Source organism: Mytilus trossulus, chromosome 7 (genome assembly GCF_036588685.1).
Source record: "Mytilus trossulus isolate FHL-02 chromosome 7, PNRI_Mtr1.1.1.hap1, whole genome shotgun sequence".
Classification (NCBI taxonomy): Eukaryota; Metazoa; Mollusca; class Bivalvia; order Mytilida; family Mytilidae; genus Mytilus; species Mytilus trossulus.
This window is the reverse complement of record NC_086379.1, coordinates 67,944,118-67,958,324: the sequence shown is the minus strand read 5'-3', so window position 1 is coordinate 67,958,324 and position 14,207 is coordinate 67,944,118. Positions and strand designations below refer to the sequence as shown.

The following is a 14,207-nucleotide window of genomic DNA, read 5'->3' as shown; positions in this document are numbered from 1 at the left end:
GACTAGATGCCAATTTAACCAGGTGTCGACTTGACTTGTACGTTTCAATTCCTCTGCGATCGTTTGCGGTATTTTCTTGAGAAAACCTATTTTCCATCTTCAAAGAGAAGAAGAAACTGCTTGAAATGATTCCCGAACGCTTCGTGATTGTTAAAATAAGTTTAATTCACTCAAAAAACAATTTTAAAACTTGCGATGTTTAAACAGGAAGTTTCAAAAGCACGTGTAAAAGAAGAAACTAACCGGTGAGAGTGGAAATCCGTACATAACATATATCACTATAGTACGACTTTAAAAGCAAAACAGTTTCATCCTTTTGTAAAACAGTCTTAAATATACCTATCACATTAATGTTTGAAGGGTCTTAAGCTTATTCAAACCATATAAGTCGGTATGAAACACCAAAACGGAATGATAATAACCGATTACGTTTTGTAGTTTACAAAATTCTGGACTGGTTCCTGTCAAACTACAACACTTTGTTCGACTGTAGTGGAATAAAAACAGAAACCAGTTAGTTTGTAAACTGGTTCCTGGCTGATTACTACACAATGCTCATGCATAATGATAACACAAGCACATTCCAGTTTGTATTGAAATTAGTAAATACGAAACCAAGCGCGGTAGGCAGAGAAATCAGGTCGGTAGTTATGGAACAATGACTGCGTCATTTTCCAAAAACTTGAGCCTGAAACAGGACAGACAGTATGACAAACCAACAAACAGACGAACAGCCGAAGGGTCACACAGAACCAAAAACAAAATATCCAATACATGGGGCATAATAAATGGGGCATAAAAATAATAAAGGTACAATTCGCATGTCATGTACTATAAATTTTTTCATGAAAATTGCAGATTAATTCTGCAAGGTTTTAATAGAAAACAAATAAACTTTTAATTTTACGTTTACTTTTTTTTATCACAATTATTCTCTTATGACATTACAGTTATTCATTGGTTCCAAAATCTTTTTTCTCTGCACATGGTTAACTGATAGGGAACTTTGAACTACAAATCCTGCAGATTTTTTTTTTACTGCAAAGAAATGTAGGAAAAATTTCCTACAACTGTCAAATTCAAGGGATTATTTTTTTTTCAACCTTTTTTCGTATGCAACCCGATGTGACGTACTATGGTATTACACCTGTAACTGACCAGAGAAGATATATGTTATTGTTTAACATTCCCCAAAAAAATCTAGTGCCCAAAACACAGGAATGGCAAACTTTCAAAAAAAGTTTGAGTCACTGTTCATTTGAGTGAACATTAATTTATCTTAAATGTACATACTATATTCCTTTAAAAGTTTTATTACTAAAAATGTATAATATTTCTGTCTTCAAATTCATACCTTTTAAGAAGAAACATGCCTCTTGTATCTGATTTTTCAGTTTTTTTGCTTCCTTATAAGTTGCATATACCCTGATAAAAAGACAAAAACATATTTGGTATAATACATCGCAAAGCATACAACTGAGTGAGTTAAGTCACAATACCAATGCTTACATGGTATACTCATGTGTGACTTATCCAAAAGTACAGAGGAAAATTTAACATCTTGAATAAATTGTTGACACAGAAGTATGTCTTACCTGCATGTAACATTAATATTAAAATGCAACTGTTGAAATTGAAAAAAGAAAAAACTTTATCCTGTATTAATATGAAAAATTGTCAAAGTCATTTAATAGACCAGGACAAAGGGGTAAAACCAAATTAAGTCTTCATGTAATGGAGTAATTTAACATCAATACAACTGCTTATTCTAATATCATTGAATTACCATGAATGTACAATATGGACAAGTAAGGAGAAGTTAATGGACTAGGATTAAGGTAGAGTGGTAAAATAACATCCACAGGAAAGAGAAAGCTAACAACCATCAGCAGGAAAACTTGCAATTCTTGTCAATGAGGATTTGAGTTTAACACAACAGTAGGATATAAAACTCATTTCAGATTAGTAATAACTGTTGTTGAACTACTAAGCCAATAAGCCGCTCCTCACTGCCCTCAAATCAAAAACATATGTTCATCTGATCAATCTACAATATACAACTTACTGGTACACTCCTAGTCCGATCTTAAAGATGGAAGACTTTGGGTTCTTTCCAATGATCCTAAATCCTTCAATTATCCCTACTACACCTTGATATAGCCTATCACCCATTACTGGTAATTTAACATTGATCAACTCGTCTAATTTCTACAATGAAATGCATTCTTTAGTTCTGATTATTAGTCGCATCTCATTCACTATCATATTAATTTGTGCTTATAGATATGGAATAACTGTATGCATCTCCAAAGGAGTAGGCCCAGTAAGACCCCTTTTAGGCCCAAAAATAAAGCAATTTTACAAAATTGTTAAAATGAAAATTTATAGCTATTTATTGGAAAGAAAAATACTTCTGTTACATAAATATGGGTTGTGTTTGACAATACAATGCACATGTATTGTAAATTTGTTTGTTTATTAACCCTTGCCATGCTGAATTGTTTTCAGAAAATGCATCATTAAGTCATGCTAAATTACTGAGATCATCACATTTTACCATTTAAGTTAATTTTTAGACGATTTCTGTCTTAAATGGAAGTGGCTGCATTTGTGTTCATTCTTAATATTTAAATGTAAAACATAACATATATAAAAGTTGAGACTGAACACAGATGTGGCAACTTTCATTTTTGACAAAAAACATCTAAAAGGTGACATATTATGGCATATTTGATAGATTTTCATATCTTACAGCTTGAATTTGAGCATCTTTGATGAATAAATCAGTTCAAATCTTTCACATAAACTTATTGAATAGACTAAAGAAGACACCTATGTGTTTAAAAAGTGTTCAAAATCATTCATCTGATGAACCTGATCTTTGAGGCCCAAATCAGTCCTTACCGGACCTACTCCTTTATTAACCCTTACCATGCGGTAACGGTCATATGATGGGTGTACCAAAATAACCATTATTTGGCTCCAATGGCGTTCCATACTTTTAGAAGTCCACTTTATGATACTTATTTTAAAAGTTATGCATGTTCCATCAACCTGAGGCTATCCATATTCACGTTTCTCATGTATAATTAATTTTGAGCACAAACACGGACTTGGAAAATTGACAATGGCTAAAACTCGGTTTTCTGGAGGGGTGGGCTTCACATCTGTATCTTACACAGGAAGTTCAGAGGCATAAAACTTGCAAAAATAGTGCAAACCCACGGCCATATAACTACTGATCGTTATTATTATTGAAATACGCATAGGAATCAACTACTTCCGGTTTTGGGTCCATTTTAAGTCAAAAATCGACAAAAATCGTGAAATTCAGTATTTTTGGTCCAAATGACCTTCTGAAGACTGCACTTTTTCAAACTTCAGGTGTGTGATGTTTATGGACATCCTATCATGTGTATACTCCTTTTATATCTCATACCTCTGTTATGTTAGGACCAACTAACTTTATTACTCAGTTGATTTTTGCACCCAACAATTTCTTTACAAATTATATAGACCAAACTTATCACTTATATAATGGTATTAGATAAAAGATATATTTTTCAATACTAAGTTCTGAAATAACCATTCAGACTTTAAAGTGAATTCATTAAATTATGTATTTGAAAATCATCTATATACTTACATTATAAAATGTCATAACATCTGTCTTGATGTCATTAAACAATTTCTCTACTCTGTGGACAAGACTCTTTACTGGTTTCAAGAATGCAGGTAGCTGACTTTCATCATACTTGCCTATAGCTTCAACTGCTTTTTTGGCTCTTGATCGAAGATCAGCAACCTTAAAGCCAACAAAAAAGACTAAGTCAAACTTTAAAAAAAAAATATATATTCAAATCTGTATTCAAGTAATCTAGACAAAAATATGATGTTGACTTAAATGGAAACATTCATATTCTAAAAGTATAATGAACTCAATATGTGCGTTGATCATTAATAATGCAAATTAAACATACATGGTTTCTTTCGCACCTATTTATGGCTCACAAAACCTTATAATTGAGGATTCATCTATTTTCATGGGTACCATGACATGAAAGGTCACAGTAAATAAAAAACTGTACTTTATCATCATAATAATCATGTAGTATCATCAATAGCGGTTATAATCACTTTACCTTTTGTGGTAATGTTTCCAAAGCAGCTATGAAGTCTTCTATAATGCCTTTGATCCCTTTTCCACTGATGATTTCTTTAAACAGGTCTACACCTGACTTAATACCATTCACAATGTCTTTGATCACTTTGTCAAATCTCAAAATCATTTCAATGAACTGTTTTCCATTTCCTTCCTGTAAAATATAAGGTAAAAGTAAATATTTTTTATTAATTGTCTATATATTTTGAACAGTAATAATAGAATTGAATCATACACAAGAAGCTCTAAGAAACCCAAATCTCTATGTCCTAAAGTGTTATGTTGACTTGGTTTTTTTATCCCCCACCTCCCCCCACCCCCAAACCAACTTAGTGACTTTAATGATAATATTATAACATATTATCTGTATTTAGGTATGACATTTTTTTTTTTTCAATACTTGGCAGAATGTAAATAATTTCACATCTTAGTTTGTTCTCTCGTTTGAGTAATATTTAAATATTATTACCTCATGGATAAAAAATTATAGAAAAAAAAATTACGGATTTTTACTTTTCAATTAAAACTAGATGTGTCAAAGCAACACGAATGGCCCTGTCCCAAAAAGTTGAAAAATCTGCAATTTCAATAACACATGTGGAAACAAACATGATGGTAGTCTCACATTGATATGTTCATAATTATAAATTTTAAGCTGTTAACAAAAAAAACAACATTTGAAATAGTAATATGAGAATTGTTCTGTTCTTAAACTAACCCTGTATACAGCTTAAGATACTGACCTGAAATATGTTGAAGTTATATGATGTATCTCCTTTATAACAGAGTCTGGCAACAAAGAATGGAATGTTGATTCCAATCATTCCCACATGGACAATAGCATAGGCTTCATCGTGGGCACTCACTTTGAAATGGCCACTCAAAGGAGCTGTTTAAAATATAACCAAATGTTTTATAGAATCACATATAGGGATTGTTTATTATAACAAATGAACTAAATGATGTAAATATTTGGTTTGTTAAACCCCTGCACTCCATGATTTTAGGGCCTAATTTTGGCTAAAATCCTGATATCTATTTTATTTTCCTATAAATCAATATTTTCTGCCTAATTGGTGTACGATTTTTTCCCCTTTTGTTGAACTTTTCACACATAAAGTCATCAACTTGAAATATTTTTTTACCATGAAACAAATATCAGTATAAATGCCAAAAAACTTACCAATTTTCAGATCAAGGTAATTTTCAAGGACTATTCCAAAAGATGCACCAAGTTCTTTGGTTCCAACTTTTTTCTGCCAGTCTACACTAGGTGTAGATAGTTTGAACTCTAACCCATCCCAGAATCCTCTCTTATGTCTTTGGTGACCTTGAACCTCAATTATATCTGATGCATAAGGATCAACTATGCTGCTCTCATTTACTGAATGTCTACAATAGGACAAAATTTATTATTATAATGAAACATTAGTTCATTTTGATTTGATAATGCCACAAATTTCAGGGCACCAATTCCATATTTGATCTTTAGAAATTGTGTTTGCAAAAGCAGACTCTATGTTACTTAATCTATTTTTAAAGAACTTATCCCCATAAAATTCATTCTTGAAAATTAAAAATAAAATGTACAAATATGACCAGAAGAATGCTGACTCTATATTTTACCTGCTATTTAAAGGAGAAATTGTTTTGGATTTTGAATGTGCTTGATACAGTAACAAGGCCTCATATCGAACATTTTCATCTTCATCATATAAGGCTGTTTTCAGCATGGTTTCAGCTGCCTGAAAATAAATATGTTAAACTATACACTGATTCATGGAATCATCAGGTAATTTTCACGAGTATTTCTACTCGAATCAAATGAACAATTAAAAATAAAAAGACTTAGGAGCCATCATCAAGTAGAAAAAATGTGATGAAAATTTTCAACTTGTCTATCATGTGTAAAATCATACAAGTGTTCGGTAAACAGGAAGTTGTCAAGTGATCAATCTGAAAACGCATCACACGGTATAGCGGACTTAAATAAACCCTGAAACCAAATTTCAGAAATCCTTGTATTGTAGTTCCTGAGAAAAATGCGATAAAAAATATTCATGGGACGGACGGACGGACTGACAGAAGGACAGACAGAGGTAAAACAGTATACCCCCCTTTTTTAAAGCGGGGGTATAACAAAATATGGTAGAAGTGTACATAGCCTGTGGCAAGGTGAGCTCAAAAGTAGTCATATCTCACCAAGCTTTAAGCAGTTATAAAAGCAAACAAGTTTAGGTATTGTCAAAGATATTACTTTACTTGATGGGTTAATTGATATACTGTTTTTTCCACTTTGAAATATCGTACAATTTACTCCTGCATTGCACGGAATCATGTCTTACTGAACAATATAAAAATAGTCCTTTGGGAAATCTACTCTGAAGTACAGAGCCTGATATCAAATTGTAGAACAAAATGATTATGTATCAACTTGTTGAGAACTTTGCTTTTTTTTTAACTTATTTTTTTATCTGAATAAGTCTGTCAGCTAAATAACTATAAATTTCTATAATATACGAACTACAAAATTGATCATTAACAATGAAAAGTAACATCCATGAATGCTTTCAATATTAATAGAAAATGGACAATATTTACCATCTCATGTTCATATTTTCTAAGAGCATTGATTCCAGCTCGTTTTATCCATGGAGAGTTTGTTGTATTGACATGAGATACAATAAAGTCGTAGGAAGAGTCCATTCCAGCATTGCCCAATGTTTCTAGAAGAACAACATGCCAGTGATCATAGACTTCCTGCTGTTTGGTGGTCTGTGTGGCCCTTTTTACTTTGTAGCTCCAAGGATCTGTGCAATGGATGAAGATGAAAAAAAAATGAAAAAATATCATGTCTATGCATTCTCTTAACAACTTTTCTTGTATTATACATTTTTTTAATCATAAAGGATTTGAAAGTAGTACAAATTTGTTTATGGATTGTAAAATAAAGGTCATATGCGAAAAAACATTTATGATATTAAAGATTTTAAAAAGGATGGGACAAAAACATTGCAAGCCCAGCAATATTAAGGTATGCAGTATATAACAATGTCTGAAAAGTCCCTTTAGATCTGCATGCACATCATTTAAAACTTCTTAACACAAAATTGTCTCTTTTACCATGCAAGTTATTGTTCAGATAGTTTCCTTAAAGTTAATTCAGTGATGTTAGCCTTTTCATAACTATTTCAGGCAATTCATTATTAAGAGGTATTCAAAAGTCACAGGACAGTGGTTAACTGACTATACAAGGTGCTTACACCATGCGTACACTGTATTGATTTTTAATAGCTAGAGTCAAAATTACAGAAGACTCAAAGATAAGTTATAACTTGGTAATTGGTTATTCAATCTTTTATATGATATTTGTCAAGACTAGGAAAACAATTGCCATTTAAGTTGAAAATATGTCTACTATTTTTTATTATACAAATTTAATATAAAGATATATTCAATTAAACTAAAAATTCTATGCAGACTCAAAGTAACCCCGATTATATGCTGATGAATTTCTTTTTACAAGAATGAAGTACATCTAAAATTAATATGAAGAAGGCGCTACCTTAAATGCCAGCTTTATAATGTCCTAGATATTGATTGGTTGTTTAACGTTCAGTGGAAAATATTTCATGTATGTTCAGAAAGAATGTCCAAGGCTACAATAACGTTTTGTCTATGTCTAAAATAAAATTATAAGTTCAGATGGAAAATGCTATTTTTCTTGAAAAAATATTCTGATTCCCAAATTGATGAATAAAAAAGCATAGGACAGAAAAATATTTTGAATCCAGATATTTGCCAAAAATGATTTTATCTTTCAGATATGCAAAATAAATTTAACTTTTATATATATCTAAAAACATAAAAACTTCCCAAACCACACATGTCAGTCTGTACACAGTATTTTTTAAGTGATTAAAAAGACTGTATTTGCCAATTTGTTATGATAAACCTTAATACCAGTGTTAAATTATAATAGGTTTATTTTTGAAAATAAATATCAAATTATAGGAATGATACAAGATGGAAGAGAAATGGAAAAAACAAATTAATAATTTAAACTTGTTACCATGAAGCCCCAATTTCTGATGGACTTTTTCTATGATGTCTGCTGCAGTTTTCTGATCTCCAGCTTTAGATAGTTGATTTACCACAATACCAAGGGTAAGTAATGCTCTCTGGTACAACTTTCCAGTGTACAATGATTGTGGAAACTTATTTCTATTGAAGCACAGATCTTCAATGGCAAGTAAAAGACTCTGAAGACACAAACATATAGAAATTACAAATACAAAACTATGACCACTTATATATATAATTTTAAAATGCAGTCATTTCATATACTGTACATGTATGTATTTTCTTTATTATGTCAAATGGTTGATTGAGTGATGTTTGATCTTCACCACATCAGTGTAAAATTCTGTATATGCCCGTTCTTAGTCAGGAGCCTGTAAATCAGTGGTTGCCGTTGTTGGTGGATATCATATTTATCTTCCTTTATTAATTTGTAGATAAACCAGGCAGTTAGTTTTCTTGTTTGAGCTGCTTTACCATTTGCCATTTCAAAGAATTTAAGAGCGTTCTATGCAGAATGTGTTTTTTTCTCACTGTTACTAGCTTCTGTGGCATTTGGTCTCTGATGGAAAGATGTCTTAATGGCAACCATACCACAACTTCTTATTTTTATAAAAAGGTATCAAATTTTGTTAAATGTAAATTCATAATTAGGTCTTTCCACCTTTCTTGTGGAAAGACCTATTGAATTTGTTCTGATTATTATTTTTTTCTTCCGCCTAATTTTTTTCTTGTGGTGTAAAAATGTTTCAAAAGATGTCGCTTAGTTTTTTTGTATATGATATCATTCAGTCTATACGCTTTTAAAACTGACCCTGTTTAACCGAACACTTTTCTTTGTAAGAGTTATCTCCCCAAACACTGTTTTTCTTGTTATCAGATCTCCTCCACAACCATAAAAGAAATCGACAAATTTATTTTTCCAAATTGCTCGTTATATCCTCAGAATGTTACGTTTTATTTTCACCGAAGCTTTACGAAGACTCCATATGAGAGTTATTTCCCCTTTTGTAATGAAATAAATGAAATAAATTTGTTACTGGAAAACCATTAGTGATAGAGGCCTAGGGTCTTTTGATTTGAGGTCCTTGGTACAAAAAAATGAAAATGAGGTCAAGGTCAAAGGTCAAGGTCAAAGGTCAAGGTCATGTTCAAAAATATGATTTTGGCTTGTTATCTCTTATTTTCAGAAATCCTATAAGATATCGACAAAATATTTTTCACAAAATGTGTGTTATGACATGGCGTAACACGTAAATTTTAGTTAAAAGGGTAAGTAAACATTTGATGCGACTTTTCCCCCTTTTATATCTTATATTAGTTGTATGGTAATATAACTCATTATCATTATAAGGGTGCTATAAACAGTTTCGTATAAAAAACTAGGGGTTATTCCCTGACTAAAAATAACCATGGAGGGAAACCCCTGTTTATTAACTCAATTGGTGCAAAAGTATCATGTTTTTTGTGTTTGATTGTAAAAAATAGTTAATTAGCTTTCAATTAAAACAGGTTGAATGATTGAAATATTTTTAAAAATTAAATTAACTTTACATGTTTTGAGGGGAGACAACTTTGTAAACATCCTGTTTTTTTGGCAGTGAAAATTGAAAACTTATTTGCAGCCACTGTAGCTCTTTTCGGAGCAGGAAACCGTACCCTGAAACAAGATTTTTTTGAAAGGCCAGGTAAAAACCTACAAATTTCATACAGTTTTGATTATGAAAAATGTGCATGGATCATGTCTTCATGTCTGTGCACATGACCTGGTTTCAAGTTTTTTCTGTCAAAATTAGAGCTTTTTTCCCCCATGTTCATTGGATGGAATGTTTTTAATATATTAAAAGTACACATTATTTTTATTTCATTATAAACTAGAGAACATTCTGATTCCAGTGATATCAAGTTTTATACAAGTATCTTTATTAATCAGTCCACCACTAAGGGTCACTTATGCATGGTCCCTAAAAATGTGACGTCATAGAAAAAAACTGTTGATTGCACCCTAAAGTAAAGGCTTAGGGTCTTTTGATTTAAGATCCTTGGTCCAAAAAAAATAAAATTAGGTCAAGGTCAAAGGTCAAGGTCAAATTCTAAATTTTGATTTTGACTTATTTTCACTCTTTTTCATTAACCTTATAAGATTTCAACAAATTATTTTTACTAAATTGTTAGTTGCGACATGTGGTAACTTATAAATTTTGATTGGAAGGGTGTGAAGAGAATAAATGGGATTTTTGCTCCTGTTATATTTAGTATTATGCGTAAAGTGATATTACTCAAGAACCATACATAATACAGACCTAGGGTCTTTTAATTTGGAATCCTTGGTTTACGACCTTGAAATTGAGGTCAAGGTCATAGGTTAATTGGACTTTCTAGATTTTGACCTTTGCTTGAAATTCATATTTATATATCATTTAGCCATAGGAACTGACATTTTCAACTGAATTTTAATATTTTCATATCAAAATAGATCCTTATTTGTGGAAAGACCTTCAATTGTTCTTTGAACAATTGGTTTTTAATCAAAATATACTTTCTTTATCACTACTGCACTGTACTTAATTTCATATTTAAAGAAAAGAAAAGCACAATCCTAGTCAGTTTAGATTGTAGGTTGCCAAGTATTTAGTTTGAACTCACAATCTCAGTCTCAACAGACTTGTGGTACAATAGATGAACTACTTCAACCATTTTGCTAACTAGGTCCCTTGGGAAGAACTCATTTTACAACTCTTAGAGGTTGTGTGACCTTTTTAAGCCAATTTACTGATCCTTCTTAGCATTCTTCAGTTTTCAACTGGGAGTCAAAATGACCAACCCACTTTCTAGAACCTTCCATTTTAATTTTTGATCTAGTTATTGATATCAAACAGCCAATAATTAACTTTTCATTTTTATGAAGCTATTTATTTAAACTCATTGAACTACGGAAACAATTATGTTCTCCTTATTTTTTTTATATTTAAAATAAAACAATGAATATATCACAATAATAATTTACTACCTGATGAGGTGGTTTTCCCAAAGTAGGTATATGTGACAACAATCTTATTACAAACACTGGTTTTGGTTCTTTAGAGTAGACAATAAACTTGGCTAACAATATCTGGCTTAGATCTGTAGACAGACTGGCAAAGGCATCTATCATAATCTCTGTTTCTTCTTGGTATCTTATCAAACTAAAATACATAAGGCCATAAAAAAGACTAACAAAACATACGACACTTCAAATTCTCTTTGCCAAAAAAAAAAGAAGAACAGAGCTTTTGTTATTTTTTTCAAATATTTGATTAATTGGATATTTGTTCATACTTACTCTTCATTTTTTAAGAAAATGATACTTGAAACATATTGTATTTGCTAATTTTAAAAAGATGACTTTTTGATGAAGTTGCATGGCAATGTTTTGGTACATTTTGCTTTTTCAGTAAACACTTTATCTGTTAATAAATACTGTGAATGTTTTGTGTATATCTAAATATTTTTACCTATGTTGAAAGACATGCATAGTATCAAATCATAAAAATACAAATTGTATAGTCTCTAAGAAATCTTGTAAGATTTCCGCTGATATTTTTGCTTAATAGGTGCAATATGGGTACTCGGTGCAATTTGGGTACTTTTACGTTACCTACCTACCCACTGTCCAACCTTTGGGAAGGGTTTGGGCAAACCAAAATAATTTTAAGTGTGGCCTAAGTGTTATACATGAAGAAATTGTTTTCTTAGAATATCATTGTTTATAATCAGTTTAGAATTAATTTATCTAAAGACAGATAAGAAGTTGTCAGAGTATTGACCCTACATTTAAGCTTAAAACAGTTCTAAATTTGGATTGTGATTGTAAATTTGACGAAGCATAGGTTTGTGACAATTTTTGATGAAATCAAACAAAAGTTATATTCAGGATCCTTTGGACTTCTATGTCCAATGATAAAAGAGCCCCAATTTAAAATCTCTAAATACATGGTTAGATTCAGCATTTCAAAACACCCCTTTATTTCATTTTTTTTTTTAAATCAAACAAAGTTTAATCTTATACCATGATTTGGACCAACTTGAAAACTGGGCCCAAAAATCCAATATTTAATAACAGGTTTAGATTCAGTATTTGAAAGAGCACTATATATATCTAATTCATGTTGAAATGAAACACTTATAAATCTTACAAGTAAAAAAATGCATTTTTTCTTTTTTCAGTTAGCTTGCACTTTTGTGTGATTCAAAACTTACTTTGGTTTTGCAAGGACAAAATATTCTCTTCCCAGTTCTTTAAAGTCATCATCAGGTAACAGTTTTAAAGCTTCTAACATGCTGTGGAAACATGAGACAACTTCAGGGGATCCTGTATAACATTATCAGATAAGAGTATTGTTAATTGGTGAATGCAAATTTCACAAAAAAATGTTTGTAAAAAGTAAGATCACAAAAATGCTGAACTGTGAGGAAAATTCAAAAGGGAAAGTCCATAGTCAAATGGCAAAATCAAAAGCTCAAACACATCAAATGAATAGATAAAAATGTTTATTGAATGGAAGAACTAAATACTGGGGCTGTCAAACTGCCAATATATTGAGAGAAAACAATTTAATTTCAAGGGTTTAAGTAGTATACAGGGACAAATAAACATGAGCTTAATGTAAAAGCTGCTAATTTTTCACCTTATATATTAAAATTTTGCTTTTATCAATATATATATACATGATATAAATTTAAGTATGGAAGAAAAAAAGCTATAATCACTACTTAACAGTGACTTTGACCTATTTTGAACCCTAATTTTCAAATCTTCTTATCCTACCCATACAAATAGTATATATGGTGGGTGGTGGGTGAAACAGACATAGATCATACAGGACAAAAACTTTAGCATATTTTGTTATTTTACAAACCTTCTGCTGGTTCTATCCTAATGCAGTAGATCTTCTTTTTAATTGTTTCTTTTAACTGAGCAATTTTTTGGGCATTGTATTCCTTCTTTTCATACTGAAAATAATGTTAAATTTTTAAATCCAAAGACCATATTTTAAGGATTATATCATATCATTATATTCATATATATTTTGGTTAGAGCCATTCATTAATGACAGGAATAGGTTAGATAAGGCCCTCATTCTGGCTAAAATTTCAACTTTTTAGGCCTTTACCGCAATCAATTATAGATAAAACAATGATTAATGAAAAAAAAATCATTTTCTTGAAAATATATGTACTTAATGTGGCTCGTTTAATTTTCATAAAATTTTGACAAAGTATTTACTTCAACCCTTTTACAAAAATATAAAAATTTCAAAGTTTTGAACCAACCATTTTATCAGAAAAAATACATATATAGCAGTTTGACAAACACCAATTTTGATCACTGAAAAGCTAAGTGTTCCCTTTACAACACATCGTAATTAAAACGTTTAGATGACTTTATAGAGTTATCTCCCAGTAGTGTTAGGTACCACCTTAAGTTTGCTCTAGATGTAAATGATTTCAATAACACTTACATTGCCAATGTGTATGCTGTCAGTTACTATGCCATCTATAGGTCTGTAGGGTTTTTCCTTGATTAATTCTTTCTTCAAAAATGTTAAAACGCCTTTGTTTGTAGCAGACATTGTAGGATTTTCTGTAAACACAGCAAATCTTTCAGTAGCCAAAATAAGTTTCTGAACAATAAAAACACTTAAATACAAATACAAAGCAAACAAATCAGTATATTGTAAATTCAGAAATTATTGCGTGCATTTATTATTGCGATTTTGTCATTTCAGACTTAAATGTGATTTTAATTTTTGCGATATTGAGAAAATTCATATAAAAAATTTCAAAATGTGAGTTTAACTATTGTGATTATAACCCTGTCGCATTTTTCGCAATAATAAAAACATTGCAATAATTTCTGAATTAGCAGTATTAGATTTAATTACTTTTTCTGAACTTATTTAAACATCTTTATCGGATCACACAT

General features: G+C 30.8%; 1 protein-coding gene across 1 annotated transcript in view; it reads right to left on the bottom strand.

Annotated features, from left to right (window-relative positions):
- Positions 1-13,854, bottom strand: part of LOC134726618 (uncharacterized) — a 204,289-nt gene extending 190,435 nt beyond the window's left edge. The window contains exons 1-13 of the mRNA XM_063591029.1: positions 13,744-13,854; positions 13,141-13,234; positions 12,482-12,593; positions 11,253-11,427; positions 8,235-8,424; positions 6,764-6,972; positions 5,789-5,907; positions 5,346-5,554; positions 4,906-5,051; positions 4,143-4,316; positions 3,647-3,805; positions 2,066-2,208; positions 1,355-1,425 (exon numbers count right to left, since the gene is read on the bottom strand). Coding sequence (XP_063447099.1) covers positions 1,355-1,425; positions 2,066-2,208; positions 3,647-3,805; positions 4,143-4,316; positions 4,906-5,051; positions 5,346-5,554; positions 5,789-5,907; positions 6,764-6,972; positions 8,235-8,424; positions 11,253-11,427; positions 12,482-12,593; positions 13,141-13,234; positions 13,744-13,854 — 1,912 coding nt within the window. The remainder of the gene's footprint in view (positions 1-1,354; positions 1,426-2,065; positions 2,209-3,646; positions 3,806-4,142; positions 4,317-4,905; positions 5,052-5,345; positions 5,555-5,788; positions 5,908-6,763; positions 6,973-8,234; positions 8,425-11,252; positions 11,428-12,481; positions 12,594-13,140; positions 13,235-13,743) is intronic.
- Positions 13,855-14,207: the final 353 nt, after the last annotated feature.